This window comes from Trichoderma harzianum, assembly GCF_003025095.1.
Source record: "Trichoderma harzianum CBS 226.95 unplaced genomic scaffold M431scaffold_2, whole genome shotgun sequence".
Lineage (NCBI taxonomy): Eukaryota > Fungi > Ascomycota > Sordariomycetes > Hypocreales > Hypocreaceae > Trichoderma > Trichoderma harzianum.
The window spans coordinates 3,357,597-3,374,925 of record NW_020209250.1 but is presented as its reverse complement, the minus strand read 5'-3'; the positions used below and the strand labels follow the sequence as shown (position 1 = coordinate 3,374,925).

The following is a 17,329-nucleotide window of genomic DNA, read 5'->3' as shown; positions in this document are numbered from 1 at the left end:
TTGCATTAGCTGAACAATTGCACCGTAAAAATGGGACATTTCCAAGATATATCGGTAGCTGTGTTGCAGTGCCTCTGCGGTTCGCACCCCAGGTAATTGTCATTCACCCCCCGGCCAGCTGAACATGATACATCAAAACATCAAAGGCGTTATTGTTTCGCATCAACGCATAAACTTACTGAAAGAAGCCACACCAATGATTTCGTATGCGCCACAGGCGCCGCGGCAGTGGAACGGTTCATCTTGTTTATTAGCGATATTTCGTATAGAATCCTTGGCGTCCTTTTCCCGGGGTCGTGGGTCAAGCCGAAATTAAAGGCTGAGACGCCATACAACAGATGATGAAACAACGCATATTCATGTGAAAAAACTAAGCCATTCATTAGCTTCACGTGGTTCAATATTGAATTACCGCCAACCCGGGTCCGAATATCAGGTAGGGGTGTAGGAGTTCCCCGGAATGCGGTCCGCTGCCCTCCTTTCCGCTCACGATCGCGATACTATATCTCACACCAAAATTCCTTTTTTCCTTTGTCTCCAGCATTGAAAATGTACCGCATCAATCATATAGTTTTGAATATAATTTCGACGTTTGTCAATTGGTTCTCAATGAATTTCTGCCAGCTGGCCAACTGCTCGCCCGATTTTGCACTCACCCACCGGCCCACACGCTGAGGGACCCCCCCCCCCCTCTCTGGTCTCTGTCTCTGTCTGTCGTCCGTTTGCTTTACTATGAATTGATGAAGAAGAAAAATTTTTCTTGCTGCATATTTTTCATCCCTTCTTTTTCTTCTTTTTCCTTTTCTCTTTTCTTCAACCTTTGCTTCTTCCATCTCAACCCCCTTCATCCCTCCTCCTTCGAGCTGCAGGACCATCATCAGACGTCCTCAACATACTCTTTGCTTTTGTTAAAACAATTCTTTTTTGGAAAACCATAAAAAAAAGAGAGAAAGAAAGAGTAATTTCGAGTCAAGCCAGAAAAATGGAAAAGACGACGTCCTACTCCAGCCCCAAGGAGCACCAAAGCATCCCACTGGGTGCCCGCATCGAGATCCCGCCCATCACGGCCAACATCACGGGAGGTCTCGACTCGCCAGTGACGTCTTTTGCTATCAGCGAGGAGACGAAGGTTGCTGAGGATGACTTTGCTGCTGGAATTCCTGATGGCGGATTCAGAGCCTGGCTCGTGGTTGTTGGCGGATTCTTGGATTTCGCTATTGCTTTTGGTAAGTCCTAATTCGATTCATGTTTTCTTCTTGAAGTAAGCTAATATCATCTATTATAAAGGTCTTGTAAACTCTTTTGGAACATTTCAAGCTCGCTATGAAAGCGAGTGGACTTGGCTCTCCACCTCAACCATCACTTGGATTGGTAGCATTCAGGTAAGCACACAAAGAGGGATTCCAACATCATGCTGTTCATTAAAGCAAAACATAAAAAAGAAAAGCAAAGCAAAGTCAAGTCTATGCTAACTATTCTCTCCCTAACAACCAGCTCTTCATTCTCTTCCTCGGTGGCGCCGTCGTCGGCCCCATCTTTGACAAATACGGCTCTCGTGCTCTCATGTTTTCGGGAACTGCCGTCTGTCTGCTTTCCTTTATTTGCTCCAGCTTTGCTACTCAGTTCTACCAATACCTCTTGGCTCAAGGAATCTTGCTTGGAATCGGTAATGCGTTGCTGTAAGTTGAAAATCTCCCTACTTCCACTCCAGAACTTAAACAAACTGACACGTCCTCTCCAACTCAAGCTTTTACCCTGCTACTGGCGCCATCTCAGAGTGGTTCAACCACAAACGAGGCCTCGCCCTTGGAATCGCCCTCTCAGGCTCCTCCGTGGGCGGCATCTTCTGGCCCATCATCATCAACAAGCTCTTCACCGTCGTCTCCGCCCCGTGGGTGCACCGCATCATTGCTCTCATCTCCATCCCCGTCCTCCTCGCCGCCTGCTTCCTCGTCACGGAGCGCAAGGACGTCGCCGGCCACGACACCGAGGGCAATCGCGTCAAGACGTCGGAGAAGAGCAGCAGCAGCATCCGCAAGGCCGTCGTCGAGGGCCGCTTCTTCGCCCTCTGCCTATCACTCTTCTTCATCTACGGTGGCATGCTCATCCCGTTCTACTACATCCCGCTGTTCGCCATCGAGCACGGCGTGGGCGCCACCATGGCCAACAACCTCCTCGCGATTGGATACGCCGGCTCCGTCGTTGGCCGCGTGGGAAGCGGTTGGATCGCGGACCGCTTCGGCCGGTAAGTTCCCCACTTGTCCCCGAGCCCGTTCCCGAGACGACGGCTCCTGGCATCTCATCTCTGCCCGATCCCCCAAACTAACGCTGATAAACCCGCAGATTTAATGTTTTATTCATAATGGGCGTCTTGACCGCCGTAATCACCTTTTGCTGGGGCGCCATGACCACGCTCAGCGGCATGATGGCCTTTGCCGTCCTCTTCGGCCTCTTCTCAGGCGGCCTCATCCCCCTGGGCTCAGCCTGCGTCGCACAAACTACCCCAGACATGGGCCACATCGGCCTACGCATCGGCTTCATGATGGCATTTGCATCGTTCAGCGCTCTGTCGGGCGGCCCTGCCAGCGGCGCCATCAAAGACGCGACCATCTCCTGGTTCGCCGTCTTCTCCTTTTCCGCCTCGCTTACTCTTTTCGGAGCACTGATGCTCCTTGGAGTGCGACTGTGGTGGCAGCCTCTGGGAGGAAAAGCCATCTTCTAATGTAATTCTTTGTTGATTACAATTGTGGGCTTGCGATGTTGGATTTTTATTTTTTGCAAAATCTACATCTACTCACGTTGCACACGGTTCCCGGCGTTGGGAGGTTTTATGAAATGGCTAGATATGGATGTCATGAAGGCGTTTAGCTATGCAGATTTAGCGCTGTTCATTTACAGCAACATGCAAAGGACAAGTCAACAAGGGGAAAATAATAAGGACTGGTAATGAGACAATGACGGTAATGAACAAGGGATGATTCTATAGATCATGAACATTAAAGGTAGCAACAGCAATCCTAATCATTAAACAATACTGCGGTGCCTGCTTCACTGACTGTCTCATGTATACGATTACCTCTCGCGGCTGAACTTATTTTTTCTGTCATCTTTTATAATTGAAACTTCTATTGATACTATTGGAAACTAAACTATGAATTCATTTTATTGGTATACAGCAGCAAACCACTGACAAAAGGCCCAACCTAATTCATCTCGCCATCGCCAATCACCACTAAGTGTGCAGCAGAATAATGAGAGCTCTGTTGCGCTCTGAATGACCATTATTCCGATTCTAACAAGTCAGTCGTTACGTAACCCATATTCAAAAGGAAGAGAAGAGAAGAGAAGAGAAGAAGAAAAAAATAGGCCATAAAATGATGATAGGGAGCGAGGGAGAGAAGACACCCATATTTCGTGGCACTCTAGCTCTCAAGTGCTTCGCAAAGAACCGAAGAAAGAACATTCTGAAAATAAACCATGCTGTCAATGAGCTACCTCTTCCGGCCCTTTGACGGTTTCTGGAGTGGTGAGTAGTCTTGTATGAATTGTGCATCCTCCAAGCATTCTATTACAACCGGGTTGATGAAGACGTGATTCTGCAGCCCGCCCTTGAAGATGGTCCTCATCAGGCTTGTTCTGAAGTAGAGAGACCAAGTATCAATCTTGGCAACGTGGTTACCCAACCTCAGCTTGCATCGATAACCGTACTCTGCTTGTCCGTCATCAGTGCGCTGGGAGACGGGCACATGCTCACCCTTTTCGGGAATGTAGAGGGCGGTAGAGTAAAAAGGGCCAACGCCCCTCTCGAGAGAGGTCACCACGCTCATCAAATTTTCTCGCAGACTCCGACGATGCTTTCTCGATACCGACTTGGCACTGAGCTTGGCCAGTTCGCCCATGCGGCCAGCCAACCTTTGCGGATCATACTGGAGCTGGAACGGCTCGCCTGTTTCTTCAACGTGATTCCGCGACGCCTCAAAAATGAGGGCAATGCAGCCGCCGGCATTGGACTGAATCTCCACATCATCGCTATCAAGCTGGTCCACAAACGCATCCATGGCCATATCGGCAAAGTCGGAAAAGTCGGCCACATGGCTGGCAACATAGCACCAGCCTTGGAGAGCGGCTGCGACGATTACGGCGTTATCATGGGCCTCGATGTGCTCTCCGTCGGTCCGCACAATCTCGACAAGGAACTCCATGACTTCCAGGGCGGCCTCTTCTAGGCCACCAGCATAGAGCACTGTAAGACAGAGTGCATATATCGCATAGACACGACAATCATCGTCATCATCGTCTGTCATGATTTGTTTGAGAATCTTTTGTGCGCCATCAAAAATCTCCAAAGACCCGACCGTTCCGATTGTAAGGCAGTAGGCGTGCAGGCTTAGTAGTCGCTCCTTGGCGGTAGCAGCACGATTTGAGTCGTGAAGGAAAAGCTCTGCCAGCTCACCCGAGGCATCGTCTAGCCAGAGATGGGTGTCGGCGGTATAGTGGTTCCGAATCGTTTTGATGTAAACGCTGAGGAAATATTCTCGCATCTCGCCGTTGTTGTGTTTTCGATCTCGAAGGCCTTCTATGAGAGCCCTTGTGTCGAAGACGAGAGCATCGGGCTCTTCGGGTGTGTCGTCGTGGGATCCGCCGGAGTAAACGCTTGACGCCATGTCGTCCAATTCAAAATCGCCATCATCGTCACTGACATCGGATGTGACGCGACTGTGGGCGGCGGAATTGGTGGGCGATGCCAATAGCGAAGGCAGAGGAGAGCCCCGCGGCGTGTTGCTTCCAGATGCACGGCCAGATTTGATGGCCTTTTTGGAGACGGTTTTGCCGTTGCCCTTGAGGGCCTTGACTCGAGCGTGGTTCATCATCTTGAAATGAAGAAGAAGAGTGAAATTGCTAGAAATAGAAGCTGGTGGTAAAGAAGAAGAGAAGAGAAGAGATGCTGCGACGGGCAGTCGTCGAGCTTAAATATCGACTCTAGACCGGAAATTCCCAGTGAAAAGTATAAGGCTTGTACGGAGATGATGGGAATTTAAACGTTCCACTAATCCAATCTTGCAGCCCTTGGTGGCCAGTCTCTGCTTCCCCCCTTGGATTCGATGGAAGCACAGGCTACGTCACGTCGGTTTGCGCTTGGGTCTGGATGATCCCAGGCTGTTTGCGAGAGCGTCGGATGCTGGTTTGGTGAGGCTATGGAGGAGTAGACTGTCCATGAGAATGAGAGTCGAGATGCAGCGCAAATTGGCGGGTGGCGACAATATAAAGGGCGACAGCAAATGCAGCGGCGTGAAACGAGAATGCGACAGGCGACCAGGAATAGCTTACGCAATGTTGAAGGGAGCAAGATTGGAAAAGGCGATGAACGGGTGAGGCCAGAAAATAAAGCAAAGCAGCTGAGTGGTTCGGTGGCGTTCGGTTTGTGGGCATGACCGTCTCGCAAAGCTTCCCATGTCGACGCTACCAAGAAACATGCGCGCTAGGCTGATCGGGGCAAGTAGCCGGTACTTGGCTTAGGGCAAGGACCAAGCGGCCCTGAGATCGCCCGCGAGAGCATGTGAGAAGCTGCAAAGTTGACAGGCAGACGGTACGGATGTAGAGGTACCAGAAGCAAAGGTACTGGTAATTCCCAGGCATGCATGATATCTGGTTCAGCATCATCAAATACGAACAGCCGCATAGAGAGCTCTGGTCTGGTACAGCTACTACAACAGAAGGGAAAAAGCTTGGTCATTTCGCTGCCTCAAGTTACTTTTCTTTCTTCTCTTCCCCAACGCTGCTGTGCTTCGGCCTTGCTTCGGCCTTCTGCGATTCCCAGCACGCCATAAATCTCGAAGCTTTTCCACGAGACAAGTGGCTAGGCTACCTACCTTATACTTCCTACTGCATTACAGAACTGACATTGATGACGATGACGACATAGAGATGGAGACTTCCCCAGTACCGCTAGCAAAGTAGCTGTACTTTATTCAGGCTCCGTGCCCCATCCCCCAAGCCAAGTTCGGGCTGGTTTCTTGCTCCGGCTGCTGAGCTACTCCGCAGAAAGATGCGGCATCCCTGTTGGTCATGCGTCATTGCTGTAGCCACTTTAACACACAAAGGATTCCCGGGTCTCAATAAAGCCGGTTTATCTTTTGTTTGTCTCGTCTCTCCGTTCTGTGCTTGTCGCATCGGGCATGCTTGTTTGGCTGAACTTCTGCCTTGTCGTCGGCTTATTTGCTTCGGTGACGCCTACAAGATCTGATTCGTGACCATCTGCTCGTCTTATTTTGTATTGGCTCGTATCCTATCCAGAGTGCTTTCACGTGCTGCAACTACGATTCGTTTCTTGACCTGCTATTGACGGCTCTTATGCAGCATGGCGGGGCATGGCTCCAGCCCTTGGGCATCGGGTCAGCAGGCGGCCGGCCATAGGGAGGAGCAAAACTGGCAAATAAAGGCGTTTGAAGGGGGACGAGCCCAGCCCTATTGGAGAGCTGTTGGCCGCTGAAACGCAAGACGAGGGGTTTTCTCTTGTAGTACTTCGTAGAGAGTCCAGCCATGTACCTCAGATGCTCAACAGTACAAGTAAACTCTGCGTGACTGGATGAAGCCATCTCCGCTGCAAAGCCATCTTGCTGGGGCATGAGCATGCCGTGATAAACAGCTCACTCTGCATGGCGAGATTCGCTCACGCTGCCCTCCCCGCCGAGCCGGACTATTTATTACTACTTGTACTAATATTAACTGATCCGTAATGGAACCTCACATAAGACGTGCTCCGACCTGCCCAGATCATACTTACAAAAGCACCATCCATGTCTTTGCAACATGTGGCCTGCAGACCCAGGCAAACGGACCCCATTTCTGCCGGACTGTTTTGGTTTGATGTATGTGGTATGTACCGATACCCCTACCAGAGGCGTATCGACAGCACCTGAATCATGCGTCGAGTCGAGGCGCTAAGGCAAAGCAAAGCAGCTGCAGCTTCTGGCTGCACCCGTCGCGGACCATCAATTGGCTGACATGCCGTGGGTATCGGTACTCGTACCTGCTTGTAAGAATGCGGGAACAGCGCTGTTGGTACCTGTGCTGCACTGTGACTCGCCCACTTGGCAGCCGGGCATGGCCACGCAAATCTGCAGAGACAACGGGGCGTCGATTTCGCAGCAAATCATGCCCGTTCTTTTAGCAAAATGGTCGGACGCTGCATCCGTTTATTCATCTTCTTCTCCTCTTTCTCCCCGTCGTCCGCGGCTGCGTCGCAAAATACAAAACCCAAATACCAGCGCCGAAATCTAGCAGTGACATACTCGGCTTCCGAATGCCCCACTCAAGCTACGATAAGCCACCCATCGCGGGGCTTATCGCTGCTGCCCGCTTCTGCCTGGGGCTGCCTACAGGGCACATTAGTGCCGTATATAGAACAAAGTACTGCTACATTTGCATCAACTGCTCCCGTACGGGCACAGTACATGCTCGTACCTTTGCCGTTGGCCCTTGAAATAAACCTCCATCCATCTTGTAAAGTGCGCTGTGGCTCTGCTCTATCTACCTTATAGTTCATAGAGACCTGGGTATCTTGCGCATCAAGACTTTACCATTACTTCCCATCAGCATCTCCCAGCCAGATCGCGAAACACTGGACTGAACCGCCTGGTGGGCAAACAACCTCCATCCCTTGAATCCCGCTCGGCTCAGCGCCAAACAGACGCTCTCCCACCTGTGCCAACCAGCTAGATGCGTTCATGTCAAGTACCTTCTATTGATTCTTCAAAGTACTCGGACCCTAGCGTTTTAAACTTCTGAGGTCAAAGTGACTCGAGCCCCACCCCATCCTTTACTTCCGAAGCCTCGACTTTCTCCCCTCTTAACCAAACAACTTCACTCTTCTTTTTAATCTGCTTCATCCCCCTCATCTTCTCTCTTCCACTGCGCCCTTCCATACCCGATCTTCTCTCGTCTGCACTGCAGCCCGGCCGCAGCTGAGCACAGATTCCGACCGACTCGATATTTCGAAGGCGCCCACGGCCCGGATCTCCTTCGTCATGGCGTCGCCCTACCTTTGTGATCAAGGTGAGCTTCCCTCCGAGATGCGGCGCAGCGCCCAAGACTCTCCAAAGCTAATCTCGTGTGCAGTGCTGGTCACCTTGACCGCTGTGAATCCGCCTCCCGACTTCTCCTTTCCGACTCGTCGCCTTCTCCTTGAATCAAACCAATCAGTCCCTCTTGGACGTATGAGCAAGAAAAACACCACATATGCTGCGACCGGAAAGAATGGCTGGATAGACTCCGCCGTCATGTCCAGAACCCATGCTTCACTTTATTTTGATCAACAGCACAAGGTATGTTGCATCACCATCATCATCACCCAGACGGGCGTCGCAACTTGATTCAAACTAATTCCCATGCAGGCCGTTTTCATCAGTGATGTCGGTTCCCTTCACGGAACCTTTTATAACAATACCCGATTGAAGCCTCATCAAATCCAGGCCATCAAGGACGGCGACCATATCCGGTTCGGCATTCCTGTTGACAGAGGATCAGATATTTGTGCTCCTTGTATCATGGAAGTTGGTGTTGAATTTGGGCCGCAGGGGTATGCCTCTCTCTCACTATCTTCTTTTCTATCCGTTTTGGCTGTATTCTAACGCTTTCATAGCTCCTTTCAAGCCCCGACCGTTTTCAGAGTGCCCGATGAGACCGATGAGGAAGAGAGCGCCGATGAAGATCACGGCGATAGTACCATCCGACACGGCTTGCAGGTTCTGCGAGACAACAATATTCGCCCGGCCAAAAACTGCATCACTCGAGAAGTTGTAACTATTGACCTATCTGACCACGAGATGGGTTCGCCCGCGCCCGAGGATCAAACAGCCTCTACCAGGTCCATCCAGGATCTGATGACTGACAGGGCTGTCTCTATCTCTGAGAAATCTCACTCACGTATTCCTTCTCCTCCGGGAACGATTGATATCCCAGACGATATCCCAGATGACATTTCAGACGACGACGCCGTCTTCTACGAAGATGAGTATGAGGGGGAGTACATGTCTGAGTCTGATGATGATTCCCACGGCCAGTCTTCACTAGAAGACACTCATCTTGATCACCCTTTACATCACAATCTCTTGGACAGCGATCAGCATGTCCCTCATATCGAAGCGACGGAAATTCATGAGGCAGAAATCTTTGATCGGTTTGAAAACCATTGCCTGCCTCCCATCATGAACTTCTCGCTGCCAAATGCAGCCTCTGCTCCAAATCAACCCTTGCCTGGCGTGCAGCTGCCGTCCCTCTTTGACACTTTCCGATCGCAGGAAATATCCACGGGTCAAAATAACACCACATACACTCACACCAACGAAACAGATACTCCAAATCAATCTTTCGTTAGTGTCCCCACGGCTCCTGAGCCAGTCGAGAACAGATTCTGGCCCGTAGACGTTGCCCAGAGTCGAGCAACTGAGTCCAGTCTTCTGTTGGACTCGGGAGCCGAGTTCCTCAAGTCTCCACTCAAAGAACATCTTGAGGTAAACATAAGATCGGAAGAACATACTCTTGACTATGACGAATCTTCCGCCTACCAATTCGAGGTAACCAAAGCGGCTCTTCAGCAACAGTGGCAGAAGAAGCAGCCGATTCAGCAAGACGAACCTATCCAGCAAGACGAGCCGATTCAACAAGACGAGCCGATTCAACAAGACGAGCCGATTCAACAAGACGAGCCGATTCAACAAGACGAGCCGATTCAACAAGACGAGCCGATTCAACAAGACGAGCCGATTCAACAAGACGAGCCGATTCAACAAGACGAGCCGGCTCAGAATCAGCAACAGCAGCCGCAGGCTGAGCTTAGAAGCGTCCACACGGACGCTGATCAGCCTATGGAGTCTCCAGAGAAGGCGGTTAGAAACAAACGCAAGGCAATGGAAATTTCCGAAATGACCGCCGAGGAAATACCCTTTGCCGAGCTCACCCCAGCTCGAGATAAATCTCCACCTTCTGCAAAGCCTAGGTCTGTTGACGATTCTGCAATGGACATCTCTCCCGTTGACGTCCACTCCGGAACTGAGGAGCCGCAAGTGAAGCGACTGCGCAAAGCTGCTGAAATTTTTGGATACGCGGCACTTGGAGGGGTTGCTGTCATGTCTGCCTTGATTGCCACTGCCCCAACACTATAAATGTTGGGGCATCTGATAAAATATCCATGCGGAACCCCTCGGTTACGACTGTTGATTCTTCTTGAAACTCTTACTTTGCTTTACCACTTTTCTTTTGTTCTTAATACGGATGTTTCGTTTCTTACTTATGAAGAAATTCGACTCTTTGGACTGGGTCGCCATTATAACTGTTGGCGTTGGGGTATAGGATGATTTAGGTTGCCAATCTGTCGCCCGCACTACAGCTGATTCTCGGCTTCTGTTGGCTGAATTGGACAGGATTCAGGCCTGACTATTGTGGTCACTTACTTACTTCTACACGGTCTTGTTTTCATGTATCTCTTTCTCTTATCTACGAAACCCTGTGGCAACGATTTTCTTAGCTTGGTATGTCATTAGGGGGCTTGACTCTTTTCTCTTTGTAATAGTGCTATAAATCTCTACTTGGGAGGAAAGGCAATAAATTGAAACTTCTTTTTTTTCTTACCCTTACATTCACTATTTTGTGTGTCTATTGCTATATGGCATGATCTGGTATCTTGTATGCATCATCAACTGGCTCAAACTTGTGATATCTCAACAACTTGTTTTGCTTGGCCGCGTGGACTCTTCTGGCACAGCCCATTGTGTGTTACTGACCACAGCAAGAGTGGTTTGAATCTCCGAAGGCTTCACAGGGAGCCCGCTAGACACCAATCAAGTGTGTCGTTACGGAATACTTTCGTCAGCGCGTGATACTCGTGACACGCCTGGGCTTTTCGAACGTTACAGCCTTATATCACCACCTTTGTTTGTGTTTTTTTGCTCAAGTACTCGAAAAGGAAAACTCAGTCAATATACAACTCGACGTAATAATCGTGTGTGAATGGATACTTTCAATCGGGTATTGTCATTCACACAATAGGTAAACGTGAATTCAATTTTGGCTTCTAAACCAGATGAACACGTTAATAGAAACACCAACCAGAGTAAAAGTTGTAGGGGTTACTACAACGCCACAGGAATTATCCTGTTTCATCATCCGCTTAAGAGCAAGACAACAATGCCATAGTCCAAATAAGCTTAATGATTTTTAAAAAAAAAAAAAATCTTTTCAACACAAATTGCCCGAAAAGGTAGAGCCGAGGTGTCGGGGATGGTCTGGCGAATAAGATGCGAGCCTGGCCCTCCTCTGGTAGACACAGTTGTGTACCTTTACACCATTTCCCGACTAAACCGCTTACCCGCAGGGGCGTTATTTCGGTGTTGACAACGCGAGCTCGAGTCACCGCCTTCTGAGCCAGCAAGGGGAAAACTCTTGGGGATAGAAGAAACTTCGTATTGCACCAGCAACAGAACCGAGCGGCGGCCATTCTCGACGCCATTTCCACCCTGGCTGGCGTAGATATCTACCACGTCAACCTCTCTCGTGTCGGTTTGTGTCTCTTCTCTCTTCTTCTTTTCCTCTTCCCTGTCTCTCGTCTAGCTTCACTCGGCCAAGCAAATAACCGAGCACATCGGAACCTTGATCCGAGAAAGGTGTCAATGCACGCCGCCATGACGGGTGTGTACACAGAGGAAAAGCCGGTGAGGAGATTTATCCGCGAGGGAAGAGAAGGCCAAGAGACCGGTCTGCGAGGGATCAACAGCCCCCCACGTGGCGGGCCGGTCTAAAAGGTTCGGAAGGGCTATCCGCATCGGTTGATGCCTGATGCAGCTTTCCATGGTTCGATCATTGAGGGGTCAGCTTTTGTTCTTGTGTGAGATAAACGATGGCACAATGAGTACGCTGCAGAGCTGGCAACTGATGACATACATTGGTCGGCCAGGTGTCTTCTTCAGGGCAGCAAAGGGTACACAGAGCGGGTTTTGATTCGTGGGTCATATTGTGTGGCCCAAACTCGTATCCGAGGGAGCCAAGAAGGGTGCCGATATAGGACTGGTGACTGATGGTCAAAGTTTCTTCGCTGTTCAGTTATGTAGGCTGTTGTTCTCTCGGCGGGAAGCATCCAACCAGGGAAGGCTGCATATTGTCTTGTGCTCCGGGAACACCAGCCACTGCGTCGGATCCATCACTGTCGAGACAGCCAAAGACGCGCCCCCAATGATCAGCCGTTCGCATGAGCCCTGTGAAGTGCAATAGCCGCGTTTCCCGTGCCGAAATAACAGACGCCATGCAACTGCCAAGACGAGAAAAATCGTCATCTTGCAGGCGCACGTTTTGAGGCTGAAACTCGCAATCTATCTCGTCTAGCAAGCTGAGCGAGCTGGGTCGACAGGGCAGTCCTCATAGAGCTGACCGGTCCGGTTATTGACAAATGAGAAGGGAGCATGCCGATCAGCCATCCGGGTGGCTGCATGGATTCTCAGCTCCAGAGCACAGAATGGAACGGTCCGGGTTAAGAGAGGACAGCGTACGGGTCCATGTCGCAGTTAAATACTCAAATCGGCTCATTCGCGGTAGAGCGGCAGTTGCCAAACCTTCTTTTCATTCGACGGTAGAAAGGCGAGGGGGGTATGGTGAGGCGGTAAGGCTTTTGTTCGACATCGCCGAGCGCTCATCCGTGACGGTGGCGCATATAAGTCATGGGCTGAGCGTTTTATGAAATTAAAGCGGACAGGATTCCATGTAAAATCCATGTCCAGCCCCGGCGGGTCGGTATCACGTTGCCTATAGCTTAGTTGCCTCGTCTATATGTCGAGGCAACCACACAGGATGCATAGAGGCCATCGTGAGGTTTGTTGCATCCGGTGTGATGATGGCTTAAATTGTAGCTGAGGATGATCGAGGCGGTCAGAAGGATTCGTAGTCTGTCTCGTAGTGTATCATGGAATCAAACAGGTTGAACTGGCGACCAGGTTCCTGAGTCTCTGCTAATGCAGAGATGAGTATTTAAGCAGAGGTTCCGCCGCACATTCTCTCCAGTGGAATCATTCCTTCAAGTGTTCATCCCAGCGTCTTCTCATCATCAGCTATTCTTTTCTTGATCCACTCGATTCAACTCTTGTTCCAAATAAACCAGCGCCAACTATATATCCAGCCATGGCCTCTGAATTTGCTGCTGGCATGAAAGCAGGCTTGGTGCCGATAACCTGCGACATGTGCAGCATAAGGCAGTACGTTTATTATTGCCGCATTCTTTAAGGAATCTGATTGCTAAAACTGAATTTGAAGGCTCGATTGCGAGTACTGCAGGGGCTCGCTTGTCAGAATGGTCCCCAAGAATTATTCGTATTCGATGACGGCTTCGCCGTTTGCTCGTCAGGCTGGCAGATCATCGTCAGAACAAAACAACCATCCAGATTCGGATCATAGATCCTCAGGTGTCTATTCGAAACGAAGTTAGCACACGTCAAGCAGGATCCTGCATATCAGCGCCTCTATGTAAATGTCTTTGGTGTATATTTTCTTTGGACAGGTGTTAGAATTCAGCCTCGCAATGTGGTCACATTAGGGAAAGGATGCCGGTGTTCATACCTACTCAGGTTGTAGGTGGTTTTGGCTTTAATTTTTCAACAATAGATGGGATAACTTGGCAACAATTCTGCTGGTGGCCCAGTGATGTGTAAAGGTATCACATATGTGTGACTCTCAGTTTAAGAACTGGACAAGTTCATGTAACGAGAATAGTCTAATGTACACGAATTAGTATACCGTCAAGTATTTTCTTTCGTTCTCTAGTTCAATGGGAAACGAACCAATGCAGTGAATACTCGCACCAAGGCTCGGCAGTATCAGTTTCATTTCGTAGCAGACGAATATCCAATCCAGAGAGGGCATAGTCGAGGAGTATTGGTTTCCCAACAGCAGCTTGTTTGTATCAAACTTATTCTCAATCTAAATCATGCATGACATGATTTGTTTCCTGTCCCACGCCAAGGCCATGAGACTCAAGGCCATGAGACTCCAGGCATATTTTCCATGAAAGAAGAGATCATGATGGAAAGATGGAAGAACATCCGATAGCTGATCCCAGGTGTTGCCGTAACATCCAGCTCAAAAGCCACTCGGTCAATGATATGTTCTCCTTGGCGTAAGCACCTCGGCACATCAATATCGGCAAACGGAGAACGAATGAATGAATGCAAGAGCCGATGCCGTGTACGAAGCCATCTTAGAGTCGGCCCAATCAAGGAGTCGACGGGAAAGTGCATCTGCGGTAAATCACGTGTCTTCTTTCGAAAGCCATTGGTGACTCGGAAGCAGCACGAGCTGTACGAGCCGCAGGTGCACAGCCGATTCGGTTGAAGAGTTGAAAATGACTGGTTGTGTATCCCCAAGGAGCTTCTTTTGCTCTGGGGTCGTGCATCTTGTAAGTCGTGAGCCCGGCGACTTCCTAGGAAGTCGCTGCGGCTTTTCTTCGGAAGAGCAAGAGCCGCCCTTGTCGCTACTGAGCTCATCCTTACCTAATCTCAACTGCGGCAGACTAAGCCTTGCCTAGGACCTCCAAAGAACCTCAGCCGCGTCGGTCATCGTTATCAAACAACATTAAAGCTCCAGTTCATCGCTACAACAGGCATTCGATACTTGGTGCTCAAGGTGCCAAAGCCCAGTCACCATGTCCGTGATTTTGTGCACAGGTTGGTCCTACCACTGCTACTTCCATCTCCATTCCCATTCTCGTCAGCTGTCGCGAGCTTCAGTACTAACTGCGATTCAGCGGGTTACGATCACACAATCAGGTTCGCAGGCGTCCACCAAAGGGATGATGCTTTACGCCCAGTGCTAACTCCCCGCGACATAGATTCTGGGAGGCGCTATCGGGAATTTGCTCGCGAACGATCCAGCACCCAGACTCACAGGTGAACCGCCTATGCATCTCTCCCGACAAGAGGTTTCTAGCAGCAGCCGGCCATCACACAGTCAAGCTTTACGATATCAAGTCGACAAATCCCAATCCGCTGCTTACATTTGAGGGACATACGGGGAACATCACTGGAGTGGCATTCCACTGCGAGGGCAAATGGATGGTGACGAGCTCTGAAGACGGCACTGTCAAGATTTGGGAAACGCGGACGGGGTCGATCCAGAGAAGCTACAATCATGGATGCCCAGCCAACGATGTGGTCATTCACCCGAACCAGGGCGAAATTATAAGCTGCGACAGATCGGGCAGCGTAAGGATCTGGGATCTGGCCGAGAACACTTGCGCGCACGAGCTCATCCCCGAAGAAGACGTGTCGGTATCAAGCGTGACGGTTGCTAGTGACGGAACGCTATTGTGCGCCGCAAACACGGCAGTATGTCGCACACAACACATCATTTCTTCTTTCCCAACCCGATTAGCTAACCTCTGCCAGGGCAATGTGTTTGTGTGGCATCTCCGCCAAAACTATGACCAGACGGAGCTGCTCCCAGTAACGCATTTCAGCGCTCACAAAGAGTACATTACGCGAATTCTCCTCTCTCCCGACGTCAAGAAGCTGGCAACGTGCAGCGCAGACCACACGGCCAAGATCTGGGAGATCAAGGACGTCAAGCCGCAGGTCAATGGCAAATCCGACGAGGCCAGGCCGCTTCCCCTTGAGGCTACCCTCACTGGCCATCAGCGATGGGTGTGGGATTGTGCGTTCAGTGCAGACTCGGCGTATTTGGTGACGGCATGCTCAGACCACTATGCACGACTATGGGAACTGCACAGCCAGCAAATCATACGCCAGTACAATGGCCATCACAGAGGAGCCGTCTGCGTGGCGCTCAACGACTATTCAGAGACACGTTAGAGTCCTACAGATGAATCGTCGGCTGGGCCATCAAACAATACAGGGAGTGATGGCACGGCATGGACCTTGGAACTGAAGAAACAGGGATGATTTGGCGCGGCGTTTTGGTATCGCTTCTGGTTATGTTAACCTATATGTTTTATTCGGAGATGATTATTGGCACCGTATGCTGCCCTTGACATGCTGATATGGCAAACCTTGGGGTGCAGGATTCGTACTTTCTCACTACAAAGTGCAAGAGGCGGCAGTGACTGCTACAGGACTCTGGTGTTTTCTGTCAAAGCAGACTCGGTTGGAAGATTCTGCCTAGGTCTATGGTGCAATGCCTTCTTTTGGCATATACATGTTACCCACCTGGTCTTGAATGTGGCCGCATGAAGCTATAGACTTTTTTAAAATGAGTTAATTCTATGCCAAGCGCTTCCAGTTTGTAATATGTGATGGTGTCGTCGATTTGGGCAGCTGAAGTGCGATGCTTCAGCCCAAGAGGTGCAGCACCATCTCACGATGGCCTCGCAACTTGTCGCCGTTTGGGGCTGCCTCAGCTCTTATCCCAGCAAGGGCATTCATGCAACAAGCATCGGACAATTGGGGGATTCGGATTTCGGATTTCGCAATACGCTTCCGGGGCTGTTGGCTTGGCTCGACCTGTTTTTTTGTTGCGTCGTATATTAGGCACCCTCCAAAAGCGCCCTGTCACCTGCAGGAGAAACTCAAAACATGAGAAGCAAGGCCCAAAATAAACCGATTGGCCAAGTTCCGCAAGACCAAAAAAAAACTCCCATGTGTTTCATTGATCTGTCAGTAGGAACAACATACATGACGATCTTCCCATTTGCCCTAACCAACCAAAACACCGAAAGGCACACTCCAGGGATAGGTGAATATCCCCCTGTCCCTTGTCACCTTCCGACGGAGGGTGTGCCCATGAGCTTTTTTTCTTTGTTTCTCGCTAGTTTGGAGTGCCGGGCCCTCGGGGTAAAACGACTGGCTGGCCGGCTTTCATCGTAGTCCCAGAGAAAAAAAAACCCGCGTTTTGTGAATGTTTCCAAAGGGCCAAGGCGCTGGGACTGTCCAGCTGGACAGGGATGTTCGCGGGTACGCTAGCTGGTCGGACCCTGGAAACCCCATTTTTATACGTCTGGGCAGTTTGTACGGTAGTCTAACTGGCGACTGAAGGAAGGCCGCTATTGAATGCCGTACAAAATATTGATTGTGCTAGATGGATTAGGGTTCAGTGTCTTGTGATTGCTTTTTTTGCTTTCATTTTTTTTGCGTCATCCATGTCATGTCGTATCATGTCATCTCATGTCGTATATGCGTATATGCACAGCTGTACAAGGACTGTTCTGTTCTCCGTGACTCAGCCAGTGTTGCCCGAATGACGAGCTTCTTGGCCGAGTGCATGACCAAGCTTTTTCTGACAGTTCAATCGAACCCATGGAGAACGAAAGCATTGACCTTTGGCTGCCTCTTTCGCCTCG

At 50.1% G+C, this 17,329-nt stretch overlaps 4 protein-coding genes across 4 annotated transcripts; 3 read left to right on the top strand and 1 right to left on the bottom strand.

Annotated features, from left to right (window-relative positions):
• Positions 1 to 982: 982 nt before the first annotated feature.
• Positions 983 to 2,722, top strand: M431DRAFT_74502 (hypothetical protein; the record flags this gene model as incomplete). The annotated part of the gene is made up of 5 exons (XM_024922233.1): positions 983 to 1,226; positions 1,288 to 1,382; positions 1,495 to 1,679; positions 1,748 to 2,245; positions 2,344 to 2,722. The coding sequence occupies 5 exons, from the start codon at positions 983 to 985 to the stop codon at positions 2,720 to 2,722; spliced, it is 1,401 nt and encodes a 466-aa protein (XP_024779342.1).
• Positions 2,723 to 3,009: 287 nt separating this feature from the next.
• M431DRAFT_310930 (hypothetical protein) lies at positions 3,010 to 5,032 on the bottom strand. The gene has a single exon (XM_024914223.1). It carries the CDS (start codon positions 4,869 to 4,871, stop codon positions 3,492 to 3,494), a length of 1,380 nt encoding a protein of 459 aa, XP_024779341.1. The 5' UTR covers positions 4,872 to 5,032; the 3' UTR covers positions 3,010 to 3,491.
• A 2,995-nt stretch (positions 5,033 to 8,027) lies between these two features.
• M431DRAFT_491272 (hypothetical protein) lies at positions 8,028 to 10,163 on the top strand (the record flags this gene model as incomplete). The annotated part of the gene is made up of 4 exons (XM_024916887.1): positions 8,028 to 8,055; positions 8,119 to 8,324; positions 8,394 to 8,578; positions 8,642 to 10,163. The coding sequence occupies 4 exons, from the start codon at positions 8,028 to 8,030 to the stop codon at positions 10,161 to 10,163; spliced, it is 1,941 nt and encodes a 646-aa protein (XP_024779340.1).
• Positions 10,164 to 14,582: 4,419 nt separating this feature from the next.
• M431DRAFT_504626 (hypothetical protein) lies at positions 14,583 to 16,265 on the top strand. The gene is made up of 4 exons (XM_024918500.1): positions 14,583 to 14,702; positions 14,783 to 14,804; positions 14,867 to 15,362; positions 15,423 to 16,265. Exons 1-4 carry the CDS (start codon positions 14,681 to 14,683, stop codon positions 15,843 to 15,845), a joined length of 963 nt encoding a protein of 320 aa, XP_024779339.1. The 5' UTR covers positions 14,583 to 14,680; the 3' UTR covers positions 15,846 to 16,265.
• The last annotated feature ends 1,064 nt before the right edge of the window (positions 16,266 to 17,329 follow it).

Coding starts and splice junctions, on each gene's coding strand:
- M431DRAFT_310930 (XM_024914223.1), bottom strand. CDS start 4,871: ATGATGAACCACGCTCGAGTCAAGGCCCTCAAGGGCAACGGCAAAACC.
- M431DRAFT_504626 (XM_024918500.1), top strand. CDS start 14,681: ATGTCCGTGATTTTGTGCACAG. Junction 14,805..14,866: donor GGTTACGATCACACAATCAG/GTTCGCAGGCGT, acceptor CCCGCGACATAG/ATTCTGGGAGGCGCTATCGG. Junction 15,363..15,422: donor TGTGCGCCGCAAACACGGCA/GTATGTCGCACA, acceptor AACCTCTGCCAG/GGCAATGTGTTTGTGTGGCA.